Here is a 23,723-nt window from a genome sequence, read left to right on the forward strand (position 1 = left end):
GGAAATCAGGAAACAGGATCTCCTGCAAAATATTTCCAACGCTTTGAAATGGAAATTAGGCTATTCCAATTTAGGAATCAAATTAAAGCAAATAGTCAGGGTGTTAGCGGGTTGAGCTCCTCCCTGTTTGAAGTGGCAGCTAAAGAAGGGACGCTGCTTTTTACTGGATGAAGCAGGATCTCACTCAGCCTGTTTTCATCTTTACTTAGCACCTGCTGGCTTGGAGTGGTGTCGCCCAAGCAATCGACGGGGAGGCGGGGGGGGGGGGGGGGTTGTGTTGGAATGTGCCAGGAGCTTGACCTCCCGAGTCTGTGGCCCCTCCCCCACGCCCTATGAGAGCTTCTCCTGATATAGATGGACAGGGGCTGGTTTAAAATGACAGTCTCAAGTTCGTGTAGGAGGAGAAGGCTAATTCAAAGAAACAGCCAGGCAAGCTTCATTTCTCTGTAGGAATAATTATCATCCCCCTTCACCATGGCCCACCTGGGAGCCCATTTTGCCTTCAGATCCCGCTGGCAGAAGACCGACGATGAACTCTGTCGACATAGCATGTCCTTTATCCTTCACAAAGCCATTCGCAATGACTTCTTTCAGAGCTATCTCTACCTGCTGGAAAAAATTCCCCTGGGTAAGTGAGTCAGAGCTACCAGATAAGGGACAAGAAAGGGGCAGTGTGTGAAGTCGTGGGACCTCTGCCAGGAGTTAGGACAAGGACACTTTTCATGTAAAAAGAACCCATAACCACTGTCAGAGGGCTTAAACGGTTCAATGGCATTCTTTCTTGCAGGGTGCAAAGATCAAGTGCTGCCTGGCAAGTCAGTCCTCTATTTTGGGATTTCCATGCATTCTCGGGCACCATGATTTGTTTCCCTGGGTGTTGGTTTGCCCAAGTATCAGGCTTACAGAAATTCATTTCCTAAGTTTTGAAGGACATTTTTAATATTTGCCAAAATTGAGAGGGAGGCAGGGGAAATTAGGTAACTAAAAGATGAGAGTATTAATGCAGTAATATGTCAACTAAGAGTTAAAAAGAAAGACTAAACAATAATAGATCAAGGACTCCTTGTTCTTTCTCTGTGTGTGTGTACATTAGCCCACACTCCACACGATCCTTTCTGGCTTTCCTGAGTCACAATCAATAATAGAGGGCCAAAAAGGAGCAGGTTTTAGTCAGGTCTTTGAATATTAAGAAAAAAACCCTGGGTTGGTGGTATGTCTCCCTTTTCCTTATTTCCTTTAGCTTTCCGGGAATTAGACAATAGGGCAATAAAAAGCTTATCGGGTTTGTCTACACTATTTTTCTCAGCCTCTGTGAAAAGTGTTACTTCAAGGAACTCTTAACAGCACTGAAGAGGAAATAACTTACGATTAAAGGTTGAAGTGTCCCCCTTTGATTTATATTTTCCCCCAATGAAAGCAGGACCCAGTATGTACAGCCCCAGTCTGTTTTCTTAAGGCTGCCTGAAAGCCCCATTGTGCACTTGATGTGGCCAGGGTTTCCAGACATCATAGGCATACTTAGTTCTGTGTATTGCATTCAAGAAACTAGATGCTAGCAGCCTACCAAATTTTCTTTTTATAAGTCCATTCTTGAAGGAATCTTTAACTCTAGACATACAAATGCTTTCATCTCATACTTATTCAATGTTCCTTACCAAATTTCCTTATTTATGATACTATTTGATCCTCACAGCTATACTATGGGATAGATAGGATAAGTATCATTATTTTCTCCTCCCGCCTTCACACCCCTGCCTCCATCTTATTTTTTCAAACTGGGAAAAGAAAATTCAGAGGTAATGTGGTATAACCTAGACAGGTCTCATGTTGATGTCAAAGAAGAACCCAAGATGAGGGGCACTTGGGTGGCTCAGTGGTTGAGTGCCTGCCTTTGGCTCAGTACGTGATCCCGGGGTCCTGTGATAGAGTCCCACATCGGGCTCCCTGCTTAGTGGGGAATCTGCTTCTCCCTCTGCCTATGTCTCTGCCTCTCTCTGTGTGTCTCTCATGAGTAAATAAAATCTTTAGAAAAGAAAAAGAACCCAAGACGAGGGCTCTTTCTGGTAGATCACACTGCCCCTAAGTAAATATTTTAGGAAATGTTATGCATCTCATTTGCATCCAAGTGGAAAAACTAGAGCAATCCATTTGGAAGGTGAGGATGTTCTTCTGCTCCACACACTAGCACAGCACTGCTTTTCTAAAGATACTCTTGAGAGTCTTGTGCGTGTCACATTGCAAGAACAGTAGCTTAGTGGCCTTAGCTACAGTAGTCTGGGGAAATATATCAATTACAATTACTAAGATATTCAGGATGGGGCAAATGGCTGCCAAATTTTAAAAATAATTGCTATAGAGAAAAAGGAACTCAGCTCTGAAAGTAGTGAAGATATTAAAAAGAAAGAATAAAACAGAATCTTCTGAAAATCAAGTGAAAATCAATTGGGGACAAGGAGTCTATAATTTATGTTTGGTCTCAATTCTATTTTTAATCCGTAAAGTCATTCTGATTTTACCTATTTTTCTCCTCTATTAATGTGCTGATGGTTTCCAAAAAGATTTCCAATTTTTAAAAAAATTATTGACAAAAAAACACAAACCTTTTAACAAAGTCTTCCATGGAAGCCCAGTATAAAACAAGAAAAAGTGAAAATTTTCTGCTTAGGGTTGGGGACAGAATCTGTTTCTTGCTCTGTCCTCCTAGCCTCACCAGTGGCTTCTGTAACACCCATTGGGTTCCATAAACATTGTTTGAAAACCCTTAGTCCAATCCCAAGCCAAAGAGGACTCCATTTTACTTAGTTGGTTTTCCATAAATAGGCAATGCTTCTTTTCTCTGATTCCGATGACTTGTCCCAGGCATTAGTTTCCCCTGAGAGTAACAGAGGTAGCCCCATCCACAGTATTGCTTTGATTTTAGCAATTGGGGGCTATATTAGTAAGTATGGACTATGCTATCCTGCAATAACAAACTAACCCTAAAATCTCAATAGCAGAACGTATAAAAGTTAATTTTTTGTTTTTGCTATATCATTGCTTTAAAAAATTTTTTTTTATTGGAGTTCAATTTGCCAACACATAGCATAACACCCAGTGCTCATCCTGTCAAGTGCCCCCCTCAGTGCCCATCACCCAGTCACCCCAACCCCCTACCCACCGCCCCTTCCACTATCCCTTGTTCATTTCCCAGAGTTAGGGTTCTCTCATGTTCTGTCACCCTCACTGATATTTTCACTCATTTTCTCTCCTTTCCCCTTTATTCCCTTTCACTATTTTTTATATTCCCCAAATGAATGAGACCATATAATGTTTGTCCTTCTCCGATTGACTTATTTCACTCAGCATAATACCCTCCAGTTCCATCCACGTTGAAGCAAATGGTGGGTATTTGTCATTTCTAATGGCTGAGTGATATTCCATTGTATACATAGACCACATCTCCTTCATCGATTCATCTTTCGATGGACACCGAGGCTCCTTCCACAGTTTGGCTATTGTGGACATTGCTGTTATAAACATTGGGGTGCAGGTCCTGCCATTTCACTGCATCTGTATCTTTGGGGTAAATCCCCAGCTATATAATTTCAACATGCATTATGGGGGTTGGGTGGGGGGAGCTGTATTCCACAAAGGCATTTAGGAATCTAGGATGATAAAGGCTCCACCATCTGGAACACTGCTATGCACCATGGTAAAGGAAGATAGGAGCTAAAATTGTGCCTACTAACCCTTAAATATTTTGTCCCAGAAGGACATCCATTACATCTGTTTAGAAACCATTGCCCAGAACCAGTTACGTGACCCTGTCTAACTGCAAGGATGTTGAGCAATGTGAGGGAATATAGGTATATCCAGTCACTAGGAAATGTGTCTGCCAGGGAGGAACCCATTGCTTTTTAGAGATAGAAACACCAGACATTTCTGCTTTCTCATCAATCTAGTGGAAGAGACATTTATGGAACTCTGTCATCCAACGTCCTGTTCTGTGTACTGGAGAAAATTCAAACAGACACAGTCTCTATTCTTCAGGATTTTATAAACTGGTAATGGAGGCAAATCCACAAATAATTTTTTATTAATCCTTAAAAGGTTTAAATTAGGATTACAGGAGGCTGTCAGCTCTTTCATATACTCAGCTTTTTTGCAGTGTTTTCTTCTCATGGCAGAAGCTAAAGTCCCTCTAGGAGACTACCAGCTACTTGCAGGTGCAGGAAGAAACCAGCACATATGTCTCATCTGCCACTACAACTTTTATCCAATCACAAGTTTTCCCCAAAGCCTTGATTTTCTTGCTTAAACCTTGCTTTTTGCCCCCAGGAGATTGTAATTTCTATTTATGGAATATGTGTACCTGTAGTTCCCTGATTGGACTCTAGTTTTCATGTCCTCTTCTATATCTGTATAATTTAGCACTTACCATGGTTCCCGGTGCATAGAAAGAACTTGGTGTCTGTTCACAGCACATTAAATGGCCCCTTAGTAATAATTAGTTGCAGGTCACAAAAGTCTTGAGTTTAAATTCTGACACTGCTATTGATAGAGAAAGTCACCTCTGCAAGTTCCTAAAGTCTCTGAGTATCATTTTCCTTAGGGCAATTGGAAGAATTAAAAGTCATTACATATAGTCAATGCTCAATAAGGATTAGTTTTTTTCTTTCTTTCCTCAGAGCTAGGCCTCTTTTAATGTCACCATGTGGTCTTCCCTAGAACAGGCATTACCAAAAATGGTAGGCTCAGCTCCCTGTATGGGACTCTTCAGGTGGCAGGAGATAGTAAGTTTTTCAGTTTGAAATGAAAACTTAGCCAGTAGATGTGCTCTCTCCCCAGCTCCACTCAAGTGTGTTGGAATCAACTTCCCCTCCTTTTGATGATTTCAAAACTTCATAGAAATGAAAATAAAGCCCTTCTTTGAAAAGGTTAGGGAATGGCTACTGTAGAGTCAGCACAGAGAGTGTGTTGTTTGGGGGTAATTCTGGAAAGAACAGTGGCTAACCAGACTCTTTGATTCTTTCTTTCCTGCCTTCCTCCCTGCAACTGCCTGCATTAGGTAGCCAGTCCCACACAGTACACTATGAAAGGACATTCAGTCATGGGGACATTTGCTGGAATATCCTTGGCTCGCTTCAGAAATTCGTGGAGAAGCAAGGGCACGCATACCACAAGTCTCCAATGAAAGCTTAGCTATGCCACTGATTACAACACCTCTTCAGGAAGGAATGGAAGCAAGCTTGGTAGTGTTCTCAGTGCTTTGCATGTATCAGCTCAGTGACTCTTGACAGCATGCCTATTAGATGGTACTGTGCTTTTCCCCACCTTGTATCCAAGAGACTGATGTGCGGTGGAGTTAAGTAACCTGCTGAAGGTCACATGCCTGTGAGTGGGGAAGCAGGATCAGAACTCAGGTAGTCTGAGCACAGAGTCTGCCCTTTTTGAACCTCAAAATCATGCTCCCTTCCAGTGAAAATGTTAACTTGAATTATGTAGGCAGCAATGTGAGTTTTACGATGGTTTTTGACTTGACAGGAACATAAAACCTAGTCTATGAAAAGCATCAGCTTTGTACTGAGATAATCAACAAGGTAGGCAGGCCAGTAAGTAGGTCCATTTAACCTATTTCTACCAGCACAAGGTGGGGCATGGAATGAATGATTTTTCCAAAGGTGGCTTTTTATGAACAAATAGGAAATAAATAGGAAAACAATTGTATACATCTCCAGTTTGTGTACCAGTGCTCAAGGGTGAAATGTTCCTAAAAATTAACCACTCAATAATCCTTCTAGCACTATGCTATCCAGTGTATTCCCTAGTACATAGACGTCAATGACTATTTGTTAATCATATACTAAGAGTCTATTATTCCTGCACGTCATTAAAAGCTTAGTCTGACTTCACATTTAGAACAATGGTTCCACAGAGTTAAGCAGAATATGGATGGGGTAGGACCTGGTTCTGACACTTTGTTTCTGTATATTAAGTTATTAATTCTGAGTATCTCATCACTTATCTGCAAAATGGTAATATAACACCAGTTTTGTGTTATCATCATGAAGATTAAAAGAAATAATGTGAAGAGATGATATGAAAATGCTTAATATAATATCTGGTGCATGGGAGGTACCCACCAATTGTTAGTATCCACCCTTCACTTAGCTCTTTCTATAGGAATCAGTCTCTAAGGAGGAAATTGATAACAATGGTCACCTCTTTGCCATCACAATTAAAGACCAGAGTTAGTAAAAACACTTCCTGTAAGACACGTGGGACTGCCAAATAAAACTCAACATATAACCATTGGTATTTTTCAAATTGATTTCACCCCTGTGGCATCATGGCTGCACAACTCACTGAACAGTGATAACATTGTTCAAATGTTTACTGTTACCTTTGTAATGCAGACACTGCAAGATGATTTTTCTCTTTGAAGAAATGGAGAACCATATGACTTCCTTTTTTATTTAGCAGACTTTCAGATATACACACACAGGATGAGAGGGATGAAATATGGGTTTTGGATTTAAATAGACCTCAGTTTAAATTCCAGAAATGTCCTCACCAGTTACTCGATCTTGGGCAATTCAGGTATCCTCTTGCAGCCTTGTGTTCTTCCATAAATAACAACATCCATTTTACCTATTCTGTTGGACATAAATGCTAAGCATAGGTTGTGCATACAACCATGTTTGATCAATGGTAGTTACTATTTTTTATGATATGGGTATGCCTAATTAGGATAGATATAAACTCTGCGAAAAGTGTAACCTGTGTCACTTATGTCAGCGTTTTCCTATAACCACTCTTTACTTTGTTGAACCTGTGTTATTCAAAGAACAAAAAGTGTGACAATATTCATTTAGCCAATGAATATTCAAAAGAGTTCTGCTATGTGTTAAGCATAGTAGTAAGTGCTGGGGTTGCAAAGACAAGATACAGCCTTATCCTGAAGAATTCAGTGTAGGAGAGAAACCCACACAGTTTTTGTAAAATGTGGAAATAGAGCACTAGAGACTTTCACAGGATGCAGTGGAGGTGCACAGGACACCTGGTGACTGCTGAATCAGTGTCTGACTCCTCTGATGCAAATCCTACGATGAGAAACCTGTCCCTAATTCTTGGCCTGCCTTCTAGCCTTCTAAAATTTGATAGTAGGTGAGGTCGAAAGCTCAAGTAGGAATAGAGTGTTGGGAAGATGTTTGGCCAAGTGGGTATGGGTGTGATGTGGGGTGGTAGATCCTTGCCAAAGTGGGGAAAGTGTGTTGTCCCCTCTGCCCTCCCTTTGGTCATCTTATTCGTGTTAAAAATTAGGAACCACTGAACTAGCCTTCAGCTGAAAAGGAAGAAACCTTCTTAAATTATTATGGTAGGCAGTGCATTATTTTAGAGATGAGAAACACCAGACACCTAAAGCATTCAGGGAACAAATCAAACCTACAGCGTCCCTCAGGGCAATTCCGAGACTTGATGATGACAGCGTTCTAGTATTCTTGGCACGCTAAACTTTTGGATTCCACCAGAGACCAGTGATAAAGTTTTACTTCTCACTCTCCCCTGCTGGTGAAAAAAATAGTTAGGAGTTCAGATTTTTTATGATTCCACATATAAATGAAGTCAGACGGTGTTAGTTTTTAGTTGTCTCACTTATTTCACTTAGCATAATATCCTCAGAGTCTATTCATGTTGTCACAAATGAAGGATTTCCTTCCTTTTTATGGTTGAATAATATATTCCATGGTACCTATGTCCTTCCTCCCTCCCTATCTCCTTCTTTCCTTCTTCCCATTTTTACCATTAATTCTTGAACAGCTAAATTAGGAAGTGCTCACCTGCAAATCTCTTTCATGTTAGGTCTTATCCTTCATAAAGGCATTCCCTAATTGGGCTTTTTTTTTTTTTTTGCTTATAAATAAAAGATTAACATGATCTATGATCCTATTTCAAATAGTTTCAAACTAAATGTCTAAACTTAGTGTACCTATCCTTTCAGATCAATTTTCAGTTGACAAACAGTTCTAACATCTGGAATGAAGTCTAAAATAACTATAACCAACCATTTAGAAAAACAAAAAGGAAGAAAAGGAAGCAGAAAGACAAGAAGATACTCAGCATATATAAGCATTTAGCTATTAGCAAAAATCTTCCTTAGAGAGTTCACAAGATCCAAATTCTTCTTCAAGGCATATCAGCTTCTATTCTACTTTCCTTTTTGTAACAAGTAAACTATTGTAAGGGTCTTGAGAGTTCAGCCCATAATGTGGGTCCAGAAATAAGTACCATATTATATCAAGAACGAATAGAACTATATCAAGAACTCTTTCTTAGACTACCCCAAATTTCACAGAGACATTGCAATCCTACAAGAGTGAGCTGCTAGATGTATTTCTTTAATAAAAAGGCACAGGCTGATGACTGATTACCTTATCTGAGTCAACTTGCACCATTGCGGGAGCTATCAAGAGGGGAGTACCTGGGGCTGGCCATGACACCTCATATATCGTTTTAGTGAAATGCTCCTGTCAATTAGGTGAAAATGAGAACTCAAGCCCATAACCGTAAAAACCTACCTATTGAGTCTGACCCCTGCTGGGCTTGGCATTCACTTGTGGTCTAAATGTTGCTGGCATAATGGACCATTCCCATTTCCAGATTAAGGGTTTTAATAGACTTCACCAACTAGTTGACTTAAGCAGGTGATGATGAGTGTGGCTGCTTTGCCACTTTGGTTGGATCAAGGAGAGTACTGGGCTGTGGCTTGCTTGTGATCCCAGGCAGCATGCCGGACTTGAGGAAGACTCTAAGCTGTGATTTTCTAGCCTGGTTTTCTGAGACATACAGAAGAGTTTGGAGCACTCACGTCATTGGGTTGGTTTTATGCTTTATTTTTGTCATCCTGTAGAATTTATTGAGCCACCTGCTATTTATACAACACTTTACTAAGGCTAGGGAAGAGGATTTGGTGTAGGTTAGTGGTTCCCAATGTTTTAAACTTCAAGACTCTCCTTTTAATGTTGTGTTTTCTCAGTTTTTAATATGTGTATAAAATGGCAAAAAAGCATCTATATATTTAATATTTTTAAAAGATTTGTGTTTTAAAAAAACTATGTATAACAGTTAATATATATGGGGGCTATCTCATATAATGTTAGTCTCTAGAAAATGTACATTGGAACTGATTCTTACATTGTTTTCAGTAAACCCATGACCATTCAAAAGTCCAAACATTGGCTCCAACATCTTCAAGTTGGAAAATACTGTAGTAACTCCATAGATGGAATGTTTTACAATTAAACATTATGAGTAGTGTTTTTTGGATTTTTACCTTTTAGATTCAAAATTTGGGACAATGTAATTGTTATTCAATTCAGAGCCAAGTAGTGCATTATTCCAATTTGTCAACCTTGGTGTTGCCTGAAGAAAAATTATTCTGGTTAAGCTTAAATAGATTCTCTTTTCTTATACTCTTTCTACTGAAAATTATGACTATTTTGATTTGCTGATCATAAAATTTTTGTACTGTTGATTTTGCTTGGAGCTTTCACTTGTCTTCTTGTGTGTGTGTGTGTGTGTGTGTGTGTGTGTGTGTGTGTGATGGTTGAGATAAAAAATATGTCTTCTTTAGAATATCACTAATGTCTCTTTGCTTCTTTCTTACTCTATTGCCCAGAATCCAATTCATTCTACTTCTGGATGAACTTCTGTTTCTGAAGCCTATACTATCTGTTGTAATAAAGACTGATTTCTTTTTAGATCTGATAAATATCTGTCATTTTGGGATGTCTTTTTCATTGGATTCCTGGGCTAATTTTATTCTTTTGACGTATATCTTCTCTTGATTTTGACCATCATTGGATTGGAATATAGCTTCAAGAAACTTCTGAAGAATGAATCCATGGTAGGTAAATGTATTTCCACAGTTTGACTGGGTATTAAGTTTTAGGCTCAAAATAATTTTCTCTCAGAATATTAATGGCGTTACTTCTTTGTTTTCTAGTGTTTATTTTTTCTTAAGGCTTTTATTTTTAAGTAATATTTATACACAGTGTGGGGTTCAAACTTACAATCCTCAGATCAAGATTCACATGCTCTACTGAATGAGCCAGCCAGGTGCCCCTCTTTTCTAGTGTTTCTAATGAGATCTGTGCTATAAGCCTGATTCTAGTCCTTTGAATATAGAGTTGCCCGATAAAGTATAATATTCCAGATAAATTTCAACTTAAAAATGATCAAAAATAGTTTTTTATATAAGTATGTCCCATGCAATATACATTTCAAGCATACTTCTACTAAGCAATTATTTATTCTTTGTATGAAATTCAAAACTAATTGTGTGTCTCATATTTTTATTTGCTAAATCTGGCAACCCTCCTTGATAGTCAACCACCTTTCCCCTCTAAATAACTTTAGGATCTTCTACTTCTAGGATTATTATTCTTTGTGTTTTGGATTATTTATTTATTTATTTAAGATTTTATTTATTTATTCATGAGAGACACACAGAGAAAGACAAAGACATAGGCAGAGGGAGAAGCAGGCTCCATGCAGGAAACCTGATGTGGGACTCAATCCTAGGGCTCTGGGATCATGCCCTGGGTGAGAGGCAGATGCTCGACCACTGAACCACCCAGGCATCCCTGTGTTTTGAAATATTAAAAAAAAATCCATGCTGCTCAGTACTTGTTGGAACCTACACTTTTAGCTCTGGAGAATTTCCTTCTATTATTTCTTTAGTAATTTTCTTCTTTCCATTTCTCTATTATTGAGAATCCCTATTGGCTTGATATTTAGACCTCCCGAATTAAGTCTTTGTAGCTGTAATCTTTTACCTCAGTCTTTCATATCTGTCTTTTTGTTTATGTCATGACAAATTTACTCAATGTCTTTGATAATCAAAACTTTAATTTCTAAGAATTCTCTGTTATTTTTATCATTTTCTTGGCATCTTATCTTTGATTTATGGATGCACCAGTTCTCGTATCTTTCCAGGGATGTGTTTTTTCTGCTTAGTTTTGGTTCAAGTTCTCATCCATTTCCTGAATTATTTCTATTTCTTTTGGGGTCATTTCTAATTGTTTATTTTTATCTTTATCTTTTCTTTCAGACTGCTGTTTTACCCCCATGTGTTTGGAAATAATTTTTATCCATAGTTAGGAATAAAGGAGAGGGTCAATGATTCTAGGTAATGGAGAAGGTTTCCTCTGTTACATATGTCTCCCCTGAATAAAAAGAATGACAAGAAGCTCTACATGTACAGGTAGATCTTAAATCTTACGAAATTCTGATCTGTGTGAGCAGATGAGGTACTTGGAGTCATCTATATGCTAAAATGAGTTGTATTCCAGGATTCTAACACTAACTGCTTTAGGTTTACTTAAGCAATTCCTTTTTCTTTTCTTTTCTCTTCTTTTCCTCTTTCTTTCTTTCTTTCTTTCTTTCTTTCTTTCTTTCTTCTCTCTCTCTCTCTCTCTCTTCTTTCTTTCTTTCTTTCTTTCTTTCTTTCTTTCTTTCTTCTTTCTTTCTTTCTTTTTTGAGAAGATACTTCCACCATCTAGGATTATAGCTTTACTTCCTATTTTGGGGAGGAAGCATTTGTCCTCTCACTGGTTGGCTTGTAGACAGATTTTTTGATTAATTTTTATTTCCTTTTGCATCTATCCAAGACAAGATATTTTAGCTTTGTTCTATTTGCTTTTTGTCTCCCAGACATTTGATGAAATCATGATTCCATCGGTGGCCACCCTCTCTCATTTTGTTCACTGTTATGTGTTGCTTATTAAAACAACTTAAGGGGGATATGGGGAAGGAGGAAAGACAAATGCGTGTATTCAACCTACAATAGAGGAACCAGAAATTCCTTCCTTTCATCCACTCTTTATCATTTCCTCGTGAATGTCTTCTAATGAGAATATTTTATATCTGAAGAAGTGCATTTTCATCCACCAAAAAAAAAAAAAAACCACTTACATACATTCACACTTACTCCTCAGAAAAAGGAACTTATGTTTTTCTAATAGTGAATGTCTTAAAATAATGCCTCATATGGTTTCTGAAATAATGAGGTTACATAGTGTATGTGAATGTGATTAAGATATTATCTTGTACAGAATAGTTGCTCAATAAATCTTTTTATCTTTTTTATTTATTTATTTTCAGAAGAAAGACTTCAAGCATATCTTCTGTAATATTAGTAGACAGAGATAGTTCAGTTGAGTTGCTTGAAAAAGCAGTGAAAAAAAATAGCTACCCTGAACGTACCTTGTGATTAGAAGGATTAATGATTAAATTCTCATAAAACATTTGGAGCTCAAAGATACAATTCACTATGAAGCTTGTGAAATTGCTTATTTTACTATAGTGAATGCTGTTAAATTTTTTAAAAATACAGTATTAAGCTAAAGTTTCATTAAACTATAGGGTTAATAAGTCATGAAAATGCCACAATGCATGAAATACCTGAAAATCAGAGAGGTTAAGAAGTTTTTCCAAAGTTACATAGTAAGTCACTGAACCAGAACTGAAACCCATATCTTCTGACTGTGCCTTTCCTCCACAGCACAAATTCACAGGCTTCTAAGAAGCAATTAAATGTATGATAAGAGTGAACTTGTTTGCCATATAAATATTAATAAATATTCATAATATTTAATTTGCAGTGAAATTGTATGCTTTAACAAGTCAAGTCATCAATGGTGAGATGCAGTTCTATGCCAGAGCTAAACTTTTCTACCAAGAAGTACCTGCTACTGAAGAGGGTATGATGGGAAATTTCATTGAACTGTCCAACCCAGATATCCAGTCTTCTCGGAAATTTCTTAGGAAATTTGTTGGGGTGAGTTATCCAACTGCAGCTTGATGAGGAAGCAAAGTCACTGCAAACATTGAGCTCACATACCTCTTCTGTGTTGTCTTTTAAGTCATATTAAACCCATATGGCTCAGCTAGAAGTTTAGCCTGAAAGCCTATTTTAATATATTCAGAAAAGATGGGTTGCATCAAACGACTGGCTCAACCCACTTGGCATTTAACCATCCTAGTATCAGCTAATCTCTCATGCTTCAGGGGAAGGTGAAGTAGCAGTGCTAATATTATAATTTAGGAATTAAGAAGACATCTCTTTTTGAGTTTTACAGATCAAACAGTTGACACCCAGATGATTGATGAGAGATTTTGCCACTTGGGATCATGGAGTGATTTATTGATTTCTGTAATACAAATTCAATATAGCAAGTAAATGCATGCTTATGTTTGGTTTTAAATGATACTAAGTACAGTAGAATCTCTTCATGTTATTTAATAAATAGTGCAGACTTTGCCTTGAAAAAATGTGATCTCTTTGAAGCTCTGGTGTTGGGTGAAACTGCTTCCTTACTTCCTTGTCACATGGAGATAGACAGTATTGTGTAGAGGCCAAAATCTTGCACTCCAGAGTCATTAGGTTCCTCTATTCAATGTATAAGCAATGTTGGAATTTTTTCTTAAGGGCTCTAAGTCTCTGTTTCCTGTGACTAGAGCATAACCATAGAACCTACCTCATAGGATAATGTGAAAAACAAATGAGATAATATGCATCAAGTACTTTCTTTGTTGTGAATAATTATTACCCAATAAATCTAATTTATTTCTACTAATAATAATAAAAGGCTTTCACAAAATGCATTCATTACAGTTTAAGGAACTTCATGTAGTTGTTAAAATAGACTTAAGCTGCCAGCAGAACAAAGCTGCTGTTGTTCCTGCTGAAGACATAAAGTCCTAATTTGCAAACAGATTTTGCTCCAATTCATTTTGAAGTCATCTTTTGGAAATTTGGAGTCCATTTTATTTTGATAAAAGAAACATTATAAATATTATAAGTATCTGGGTAGGTGTCAACCTCCTTGGAAGCATGCTGTTAAGAATATCCCTAGTGTTGAGGTGAGGTTCACTTTACATCCAAACTCCCTGGAGCACCAAGTGCTGGAGCAGACAGAATTGGGTCAGGATGGAGCACCATTGGGGCTGACGTGTGTGAACATCAGCTACAGCCACGAAGGAGTGTGAGGCTAGAGATGATAGCCGTGGCTGTTTATAGGTCAGGGCAGCTTGGAATATTTCTAAATCAGTATTGCTGACATGGAGTGGTTTCTCTGAGATAGCCACTCTGCTAAGCACTTTAGAACTATTGTCTTATGTTTCACAAGAATTCTAAAACATAAGTACTATCATTATCTCTGCTTTTCCCAGTTGTGGAAACTGAGGTTTGGAGACGTTAAATAAGTTGTCAAGGTGATGCAGCTGGTAAGAGACAAGAGCTGGGACTTAAGCCCAGCCAGGTCTTCTGACACCAAACTCTCTACTCTTAACCATGACATATTTTTTCCATTTGTCTCACAAAGCAGAAAAATCCTCTCTCTCTCTCTCTCTCTCTCTCTCTCTCTCTCTCTCTCTCTGTGTGTGTGTGTGTGTGTGTGTGTGTGTACCACAGACCTCAATTCTTCTCCAGCCTAGCTGAAAGCAATCCCTCCTATTTGCCTCGTGGTGAGGCCGGCTTTGATCCCAGTGCATTTCAGAAGCATAGTTAGTAATCCAGCTGTCTTGTCACTCCATGTGGAATGCCAGGCTGACCACAGGGATGCTGGTCAGACAGAGCCCATATACACACCCATGGACCTGGGAAAGGAAACAGCCTTGTGCTTGCATATTTATGTTGGAAAAGAGAAGCCTGCTCTTTTCAAACAAATATAAGGAGTCCTTCTTAGTAGACAAGGCTCATTGTGAAATCATGACCTCTAACTAAGTACAAACAGTCTTTTTAAAGAAATGATATTTTGGTTCTTTGACCTTAATAATCTGCTAAATTAGAATCCAGGTCAAGATACAAGGAGTCAGGGAATATGAGTATCTGACATGATTTATCCTTATGTCAACTGGGAAAAGACAGATTGTTTAATTTAAAGTTTTGCTTTCCTTTCAACACTTAGTGACATGGGACAGTGAGAAAAGGTGTTTAAACTCATTACAAATATGATTACTTTAGCAAATAAACAAATGATACCAAGATGATGTCAATGGCATGGCTGATAACTTTCCTTAGTTTTAGCTTTCTGATGTGGGGGGAGCAGCAATTTATAAAAAGTAATCAGCATTTGACAGTATTTATCTTTTAACCTTACTCAGAGATTGGATGACTGAAGACCCTGGGTCTAACTTGTTCTACTTAGTAGTTTTTATACAGTGGCATTTTACACTTTCCTTTTAGTTTTAAACTTCCTGGGTGAGCTTAAAATTATGTTCTTCAAAACAAAATATATAGGCAGAATCAAAACTAAAATGAAATTCTTAAGAGCATTTTACTGTTTTATATGAATCCATAATATAGGAAGACAGCATCATAAGTGACAATGAAAATAACAAAACATCTTGTTCTGAAATCACATGTCATACATAGGTCCAGTCACAGTCATGGAAAGACATCAGGTTTCAATAGGGACAGCCATCGTGTCCAAGTGGTGAGAGATGTCCCTGGGTCAGTCTTTAAATACTCCTTCCCAGAGGAACTTTGTGTGAATGAGAGAGAAATTTGGGATATCCGCCAGGATAGCAGATGCAGTGCCAGCACATGCAGTGGAATGGGATAAAGAGAAATAAGCAATAGAGTGGGAGGCTAGCAGCACATGTAATTAGGGTGAAAGGTACCTTTTTAAAATTTGTAAATAACTGTTGTTTCAAAAGTAACTATAGTCAAGGATCACACATCTAAATTGGAGAAAAATACAAACAAAAAGGTTGAGAATTCTTTTTTTTTTTTAATGTTGAGAATTCTTAAGGGAATTTTATTTCAAACATTTTACCTCTCTGAGCCTTGCTTTCATTGTCTAAAAAAGTAGGGAAATTAGACATGAGTTCTTTAAAAACTCTAGGGTTTTACTGAGATCCTTCAAGGTTTTATTGAGAGAATGATAGGGAGGGTGAGTGAGTGAGACTCTGCTTCCCTTTAACCAGAGCAGCTTCGTGTTTATTTAGTTCATTGAAATAAAGGAGATCATTCTATGGTTCTAATTCTAAGACTACTTGCTACAATAATCTGAGAAACATGATCTATAGAGACTTTAAGGCCAAGTAATCATAAGAAAAATCTGTAGTTATAATCTCCAATTGAGCATATGAATTTCTACTAACATCATTTTCAGTAGCTTAAAATAATTTTCCTATACTTGTCCCATCTTGTTTATGTTATGGATTTACTTAAAAGATGTTTTCCTTATGGAGTTCACAACATAAACCTTTAGCCTAAGCCTTTTTTTCTGAATTATCTTAGTTTACTTTAAAATATCAGGATGAGAGAGGTGTCATAGTGTCAGTAGGAATGGCAAACCTATGGTACATGTACCACCACTTCCCTTTCCCATACTCTAGGCAGACATCAGTAGTCAATCACAGAACTCTTTCCTGCTAAGTCTCAATGAAACCTTAGAATTTCTTTTTCAGCATAGCATTAGACAGATACTACCAAAGGAATCAGAGTTGTCACTTAAGGTGACAGCCCTAAGGTAGAACTGGCTTTGAATTCACACAGTTCCATGTTCAAGTCCATTAGCTGTGTGGTATTAGAAATCTTAATTTCCTCAGCTTCAAATTGGGGAATAATCATTATCTTGTGGTATTGTTTTGATTATCATAGTTATTACAGACACAAAGAACTTCTATGTTTAAGCAGGTGATAAATCATGTTATTATGATTCCATTTGAAAAGAAGCTACAATTGTTTCCCTTCTTGTTCTTCATTTGGCCTTTTGGGTGGGCTGGAAAGCAGCATTTATGATGTTTCCTCCTGATCAAACTTCACCTCATGATCCTTAGCCAAATGTTTTTTTAAATGTTTAGTTCCTGTGAAACCAAGAGTAGGCTTTCTCTTTAAGATCCTGATTGGCAGCGTAAGTATCTTATTACTGTAATTTCTAACAAAACGTATTTAGCAGTCATCCCAATTGTGACCAAATAATTTGGACAAGATAATATATAGAAATCAAATAGTATATATCTCAAAGTTTCAGCTGTCATATATACATACATGTGTGTATATGTATATGTTACTTTAGAGAAGTGAGTGTGAAAAATTTTTCATTGGCTGATTTCCCCCTGTGCTACCTATCTACCCTTCACTTCCAGTTAATTTAGTGTATGGACATACTTTATAAAAGCAATTTTAGGGGGGAATTTGTGCCCAGTAAACCACATAGTTTTTCTTACAAAGGCAGAAAATTTCTAGCATGAAAAGAGACGAGGAGACTTTACTGCAAATACCTTCTATCCATGTGACTGTGTGCCATTGGGGCTGGATTTGAAGTAAAATCCTGGCCTGAAAGGCTCTCTCACTGCTTTGCTCTTTCACTCTTTCCCTTCCCTTCCCTTGCCTTCCCTTCCCTTGCCTTCCCTTCCCTTCCCTTCCCTTCCCTTCCCTTCCCTTCCCTTCCCTTCCCTTCCCTTCCCTTCCCATCTTAAAGAAAGCAATAAGCTACCATGCACATCCATTTAGCTGTTGACCTGACCCAAATTTATAGTTAATAAAATTCTACTTTTATTTATTTTTAAAAATTTTAAAAAGATTTTATTTATTTATTCATGAGAGACACACACAGAGAGAGAGAGGCCCAGACACAGGCAGAGGGAGAAGCAGGCTCCATGCAGGGAGCCTGACACGGGACTTGATCCTGGGTCTCCAGGATCACACCCTGGGCCAAAGGCGGTGCCAAACCACAGAGCCACTCGGGCTGCCCAAAATTCTACTTTTAAAGGGCTTTCAGTGGCTCAGTTCTTAGAGAAAATTGCCAATTTTTTAGACCCAAGACATTATTTTCCAAAAGCTTACTTTGAAATTCTTTTGAAGACCTACATTTGGATAAAATAAAGAAAGTGAAAACTAGCAATGTTGGATATTTCTTTTTTGAAAAGGTAATTGGATGTTCTAGAACTTGATCATAGTAGAGGGTGCATGCACCCTCTGTATACTTTATCCAAACTCATTGAATGGTATATTTAAAATAGTGCATTTTATTACATGAAACTGACCAAAATAAAGTTGTTTAAAGTGGCAATTGGAGTGTCCTAGACTCAGAGGGGTTGTCTGTATTTGAAGTATCCCACAAAATACCTTTCTGCAGGGCCCCGGGAGAGCTGGAACAGACTGTGCTTTGGATTGTGGCTCTGGGATAGGAAGGGTCAGCAAGCACGTCTTGTTGCCGGTTTTCAACAGCGTGGAACTGGTGGACATGATGGAATCATTCCTTCTTGAAGCCCAGAACTACCTGCAGGTCAATGGGGAAAAGGTAGAAAGCTACCACTGCTACAGCCTACAGGAATTTACACCCCCACTGGGCAGATATGATGTCATCTGGATTCAGTGGGTCTCTGGTTAGTCCTGCATGGCATGACATCTGCCTTTCTCACCTTCCCACATAGACAAGTCAAGACCTGGGCTATTTGAGGATTTGTGGAGAGGGAGCATGGATATAAAGGGAGATATAGTTGTAGTTGTGCTTAGAGCAGTTAGCGAGCCTTAGGCATCATAGATACTCTCCCAAAGCTCTGGTCTTCCCAATCTCTCCCCTAAGATCCTCTGCTACAAGCCTGAAAATTCCCATCCTTAGGGATGGAGTGCCTTTGGACCAACCTAACTCACAGAAGAAAACCAAATATTTGAGAAACTTCAAAAAGTGGGGTCAAAATAAGTTTATCTCCATTTACTGGCAAAAGTAGATTTTTTAAGATATAAATTCCCAGGAAATGGGACAGCAATGAATTAGAGTCTGGTCTAAGTGAGTGTGTGTGTCTAGGAGACACAAAGAAGTGATGACAGAGTTGGGTTGTCTGGAGACAATGGCAGGGACTCATAGGATAGGCAATAGTTTATTTCATGTCTGTGAGGTAGATAGACCAGCTAGTATAATACCTATTTTATAGACAGGACACCAAGCCTCCTCAGAGAGGATACCTGTCTTCTTACCTAAATTCTCAAAGCCTCCTGAAACTAGAACAATTCAGGCTATTAAGTAATTCACGAATGAGCGAAAAAATGGTCTCCTGATTCTTCACCTTGTGGTCTTTCCTGCCCTCCTACTCTCCTCCCTCCCACCCACCATATCATCCTGTTCCCCCATCTACTTGGCCTCACCTGTAGGGTACCTGACTGATAAAGACCTTCTTGCATTTCTTTCCCGGTGCCGAGCGGGCCTGAAAGAAAATGGTGTCATCATACTGAAGGACAACGTGGCTCGGGAGGGCTGTATCTTCGATCTCTCTGACAGCAGTGTGACTCGGGACATGGACATCCTCCGGAGCCTCATTAGGAAGAGTGGGCTGGTGGTGCTGGGCCAGGAGAAGCAGGATGGCTTTCCAGAGCAGTGCATCCCAGTGTGGATGTTTGCACTGCACAGTGATGGACATTCCTGATGGGCAGTGGGAATGGACAGCTGGACTGCACAGTGGTGCTTTAGGACAGAGGTGCTCTCCTCATAATTCATGAGGGGATGGAGAGAAGGAATGCAATGCATGTCTGGAAATGGTTAATGTAGTATGTACAAATTTCCACTAATTTTATAAGGATATACACACAATCAGGTTTTTCAGAAGATAATAGAGTGAAACATCAGGAAAAATGTTTTAAGAACGACTTGTGTACACCCAAACTATACAAGTGTACACAAAAACAGAAAAGGGATCAATGTTCACAAACTGCATTGTCTGAAGATTTGCATTATGGAGTATTCTGGAATGGGTGGGGTAAAAAGTCTAGACTCCCTTTCTCTGCCCTCATGCTAGATACATTCTATTTCCTTCCTCTTTGGGACTATCATTCTCTTGGACAAAAATCTCACCCTAATTAAGAAGGCACCAGTCAAAATAATCTCATGAAAACCAGTCCATTGCTTAATTTTGTCTCTAGCCTTTCTCTTCCCAGAAAAAGTATATGTGGTTTCACTTTCTATTTTGGGTCAAATTCACCACCCGATGATGTAATATGGATGTAATTTGATAACAGAAGTCTACATTTCAGTGATGAGGAAGTGTCTCCTTTCAGGAAAAAAAATGTTGTACATTGCAATTTCAGCTGCAAATATGTAAGTAAATGTCATTGATAATCTAATTTTAACCATTGGACTTCAATACTGTTTGCTTCATTGCAGCCACTCCTGTTTCTTTCATTGATATGAATGTACACTGGAAAGAGAAAGGAAATGATAAATCTGAAAACTAAGCTAAGTGGATTAATTTAAGGCATTGGTTTAATTAAAAATAATTTAGGGATGCCTCGATGGCTCAGTTGGTTAAGCATTCCACTCTTGATTCCTGCTCAGGTCATGATCTCAGGGTTGTGAGATTGAACCCTGTGTCAAATTCTGTGCTAGGCAGAGGATCTTCTTTCTCCTTTTCCCTTTGTCCCTCTCCACCTCAAAAAAAAATCTAAAATCATTCAAATACAAAATTTAATTTTTATTAGCAGAATGTTTAAATATAACTGCTTTAAGGCACTCCAATATCTTCATGTTGAAGCACCTATTTGTATATTGACATGATTTGTATTTTGATACATATTGAGTCTTGTATGAGATACAAAATATCAATTTAAGTAAAGAAGGTCTGCATGGATATGCTGTAACCATAAAAATTATACTTGTATGTCAGAGCTCTAATTTAGGAGTAAAACAATCTTCAGTAAAAACTGCATGGATATGCTGTAACCATAAAAATTATACTTGTATGTCAGAGCTCTAATTTAGGAGTAAAACAATTTAGGAGTGAAACATTTACTACTTTGTTATAGGATTACTGTGGTAATTTTAGTCATGTCCTAGAAAATTAAGTCACTTACTTTGCCTCTGGCACCTCTACCTGTTGTGTCACTTATCATGCTCTAGGGTAACACAACAGAATGTGAGTTGGAACCTTAGGAACAAGCCAAAGACCAGAACTAAATCAAATGGCTAGCCATTGTTAAAGACTGAATATGGCAAAAAAAGGGCATTCATAATTTAATCCTCTGCACCTCAGAGCAAATCAGCCAAAACATTTATTTAGGCCCATTCCAGAAATTTAATGTTTCTTTTATACTTGCACCTTTAATTCTTTTATCTCTTGATTTTCTGCTTTGCCAATACTCAAATGCTAGTTGACAAATTATCAGTGTTCTCTGCTCCTGGGTTCTTGAGCTTTGGAGGAAATAACATGGTTGTCCTAAAAATATGTTCTTTAATTCAGATGAGTCTTGGAGGCTGACCAGCAGTCCCTTTATGTTCCTAAGTCAAGTCACTTTCCAAAGCTCCTCAGACAGTTTTCGTATCTCTACTGCTTTATATAATTTCCCATATCCATCCTTAATTGAGAAAGTAGAAGTTGGGGAGTAAATTGCATTAACATCCCCTCTTTGTACTGCTAATTACAAGTACAAGGTAAAGGGAAGAGTGGCTGGAGAGGAGATGGTCATGCTAAGTACTGGACCTGTTATTCAAACAAAGGAAGGTTTTGGAGGATTTAAGTAAGGGGCTGATTTTCCTAGTCCTGGGATTAGAGGTGTAGATCATGTAGAAGGAAGACATTTCGATCGAGACCTCAGACATCTTCAATCTAATTCAATAAGCCAAACATGCTGCTGATGTTCATCAACACATCTGCATTGTGGTGCCAGTGACTGTCTATGTTAACCCCCCAATTCTGTCCACCACCCACCTGCCTCAGAATTATGTGGGAAGGTTTATAAAATAGAGATTGATAGGCTCTGTTCCCATGAGAACCTAGTTCTGTGATCTGGGCTCAGATAATCTGTATTTTTTATAAGGTCTCAAACTGATTTTGATCATTAGTTTTGTTTGAGAATACTAATGGGAAAAGAGGTGTGGAGCTGAGCTATTCAGAACCTCAGAAAGATAAAGCAGGGAAGGTGAGAGCATGGGCCTGTTTCAGGATAATAGCTAGTGAAATTCATTCTCCACACTGATGCCGGTCCTTCTGGCATCATATATAAATGATGCCTTCTGGCATCAGATATAAATCTGACCATATCATGTATAAACTTTCAGTGACTCCCCATCACTGATAGGTTGAATTCCATCTTCTTAGAATGACATATTAAACTTTGTGATCTAGCCCTGCTTTCCCTCTGTAGCCTCAGATTTTCCACATCCCCTGAAGCCATACTTAACTACTTTAGTTCCCTAAAGGAGCTATGATTTATAGCTTTATCAGTTATAGATATGACTTCCTTAGCATAGAACATCTCTCATTCTGTTTTGTCTAGCACAGACTGCTTAGATGTTGTTGGCTCTAGGAAAGCTTCCCTCAGCCCCTAGTTGCTGGGTTAGGTGCCGTTACTCTGTGCTACCTTCATACCCCCTGCTTGACATCACAGCCCTCATCATGTGGTATTTTAATCAAGGCTACTTGCTATTTTCTCTGTTAAATTCTGAACTCTTTAATGGAGCATTCATGGTCAGAATCTCAGTCATAGGCATAGGTCCTAGTAAAGCAGAACTCAAGCTTTTGTTGAAAGTATAAAAAGTGGCATTTTAAGTAGAAAGACTTAGGAGCGGTCTAAGTTTCTGGCATCAAACATGAATCAGAGCAAAGCTGCAGGTAGAAAAACCAAGGGTTTCTGCAGTTGCATGAGCACTGGGATGTGCAAGACTGTCAAAACTGTGATAAGACAACACAAGCTCATAAGAACTTGGAAATGCACAGAAACAAGAAGGCAGTGAGTTCAAGGATCAAGCATCTGGGAGGAGATTGTAGCAAGGAAATTAGTTTCTGAGGTGAAATGCTGTCTAATTAGGAAATCTCTTTCTAATAGGAGCCAACCCAAAGGCATGACCAACTCAAAGCCCATAGCTTCATAAGATGAGAGGGGAGATTTCATCAGAGATATATATTAAAATTGTAGGTAGGTCTACAAAGCAACTCCTAATCCTCTTTCATTTTCTGCTAAGCAACAAATCCAAAGAAACAAATTAGGTTATAGATGAAGTTAATCCTTCTGTGAACATTGAATACAAGTAGAAAGTGCTCACCTGTACTTCACAGATGAATTAATTGCAAACATACTTGCAATTCTAGATGAACTTTGGAGGACCCCTTAGCTTATGTAGTAATTCATGAATGGGTGCAGTCTTCACCTACCTCCTCTTCTGAGAACCTGAGCCACCACTCCTAAACATCAGCAAAGGAGCATGCCAAGTCTTAAGGGGTCAGCAATTTTATAGATTTGGGGCCATCATAAAAATATTAGACAAAATGAATAAGGTCATCGATGTGAAAGGTGATCTGCTTTGTATTATGGACACATTTTGGCTCAATCCTGTTTTTTTTTCTTTCTACCATTTCCTGAAACTGGCCTGCTTTGAGTGATGTATTGGGGAGAAGACCTGTGTCAGATATATTCAGCTGCCTGTCATGAGTAATTAAAACCAGTTGTGTTATGCTTTCCTTAGTTCCAGCTGACTCTTTGATGCTTTGGTGTCCATGCCAGAAAACTACCTCTTACAATCATCAGAGGCCAGTGTTTTTGCAGAGGTCATTGCAAGCTAATTAAGCAAATATGTGAAAAATAGTTTTAAATTATCTCAATTAGTAGAGTGTGTGTATAGATGTATCTAGAGTGGGGGTTGAGGAGAGACTTTCAAAATAATAATTGACTTGCAGAGTTAGTGATTTGGTGACAGAGAACTATGCATATATGGTACTTTGTAGGTTCATGAAGTTGGCAT

The 23,723-nt window shown here is 38.4% G+C and overlaps 1 protein-coding gene across 3 annotated transcripts; it reads left to right on the top strand.

Moving 5' to 3' along the window:
* Positions 1–372: 372 nt before the first annotated feature.
* NTMT2 (N-terminal Xaa-Pro-Lys N-methyltransferase 2) lies at positions 373–22,584 on the top strand. 3 transcript variants are annotated; one of them, XM_041773835.1, is made up of 4 exons: positions 373–628; positions 12,645–12,820; positions 18,132–18,381; positions 19,148–22,584. In XM_041773835.1, exons 1-4 carry the CDS (start codon positions 475–477, stop codon positions 19,417–19,419), a joined length of 852 nt encoding a protein of 283 aa, XP_041629769.1. In that variant the 5' UTR covers positions 373–474; the 3' UTR covers positions 19,420–22,584. The 3 variants fall into 3 exon arrangements, with proteins under 3 accessions (XP_041629769.1, XP_041629778.1, XP_041629788.1); XM_041773844.1 differs by having other exon boundaries at positions 374–628; positions 19,196–22,584; XM_041773854.1 differs by lacking the exon at positions 373–628 and adding an exon at positions 11,041–11,245.
* Positions 22,585–23,723: the final 1,139 nt, after the last annotated feature.

This window comes from Vulpes lagopus, chromosome 1, assembly GCF_018345385.1.
Source record: "Vulpes lagopus strain Blue_001 chromosome 1, ASM1834538v1, whole genome shotgun sequence".
NCBI lineage: Eukaryota > Metazoa > Chordata > Mammalia > Carnivora > Canidae > Vulpes > Vulpes lagopus.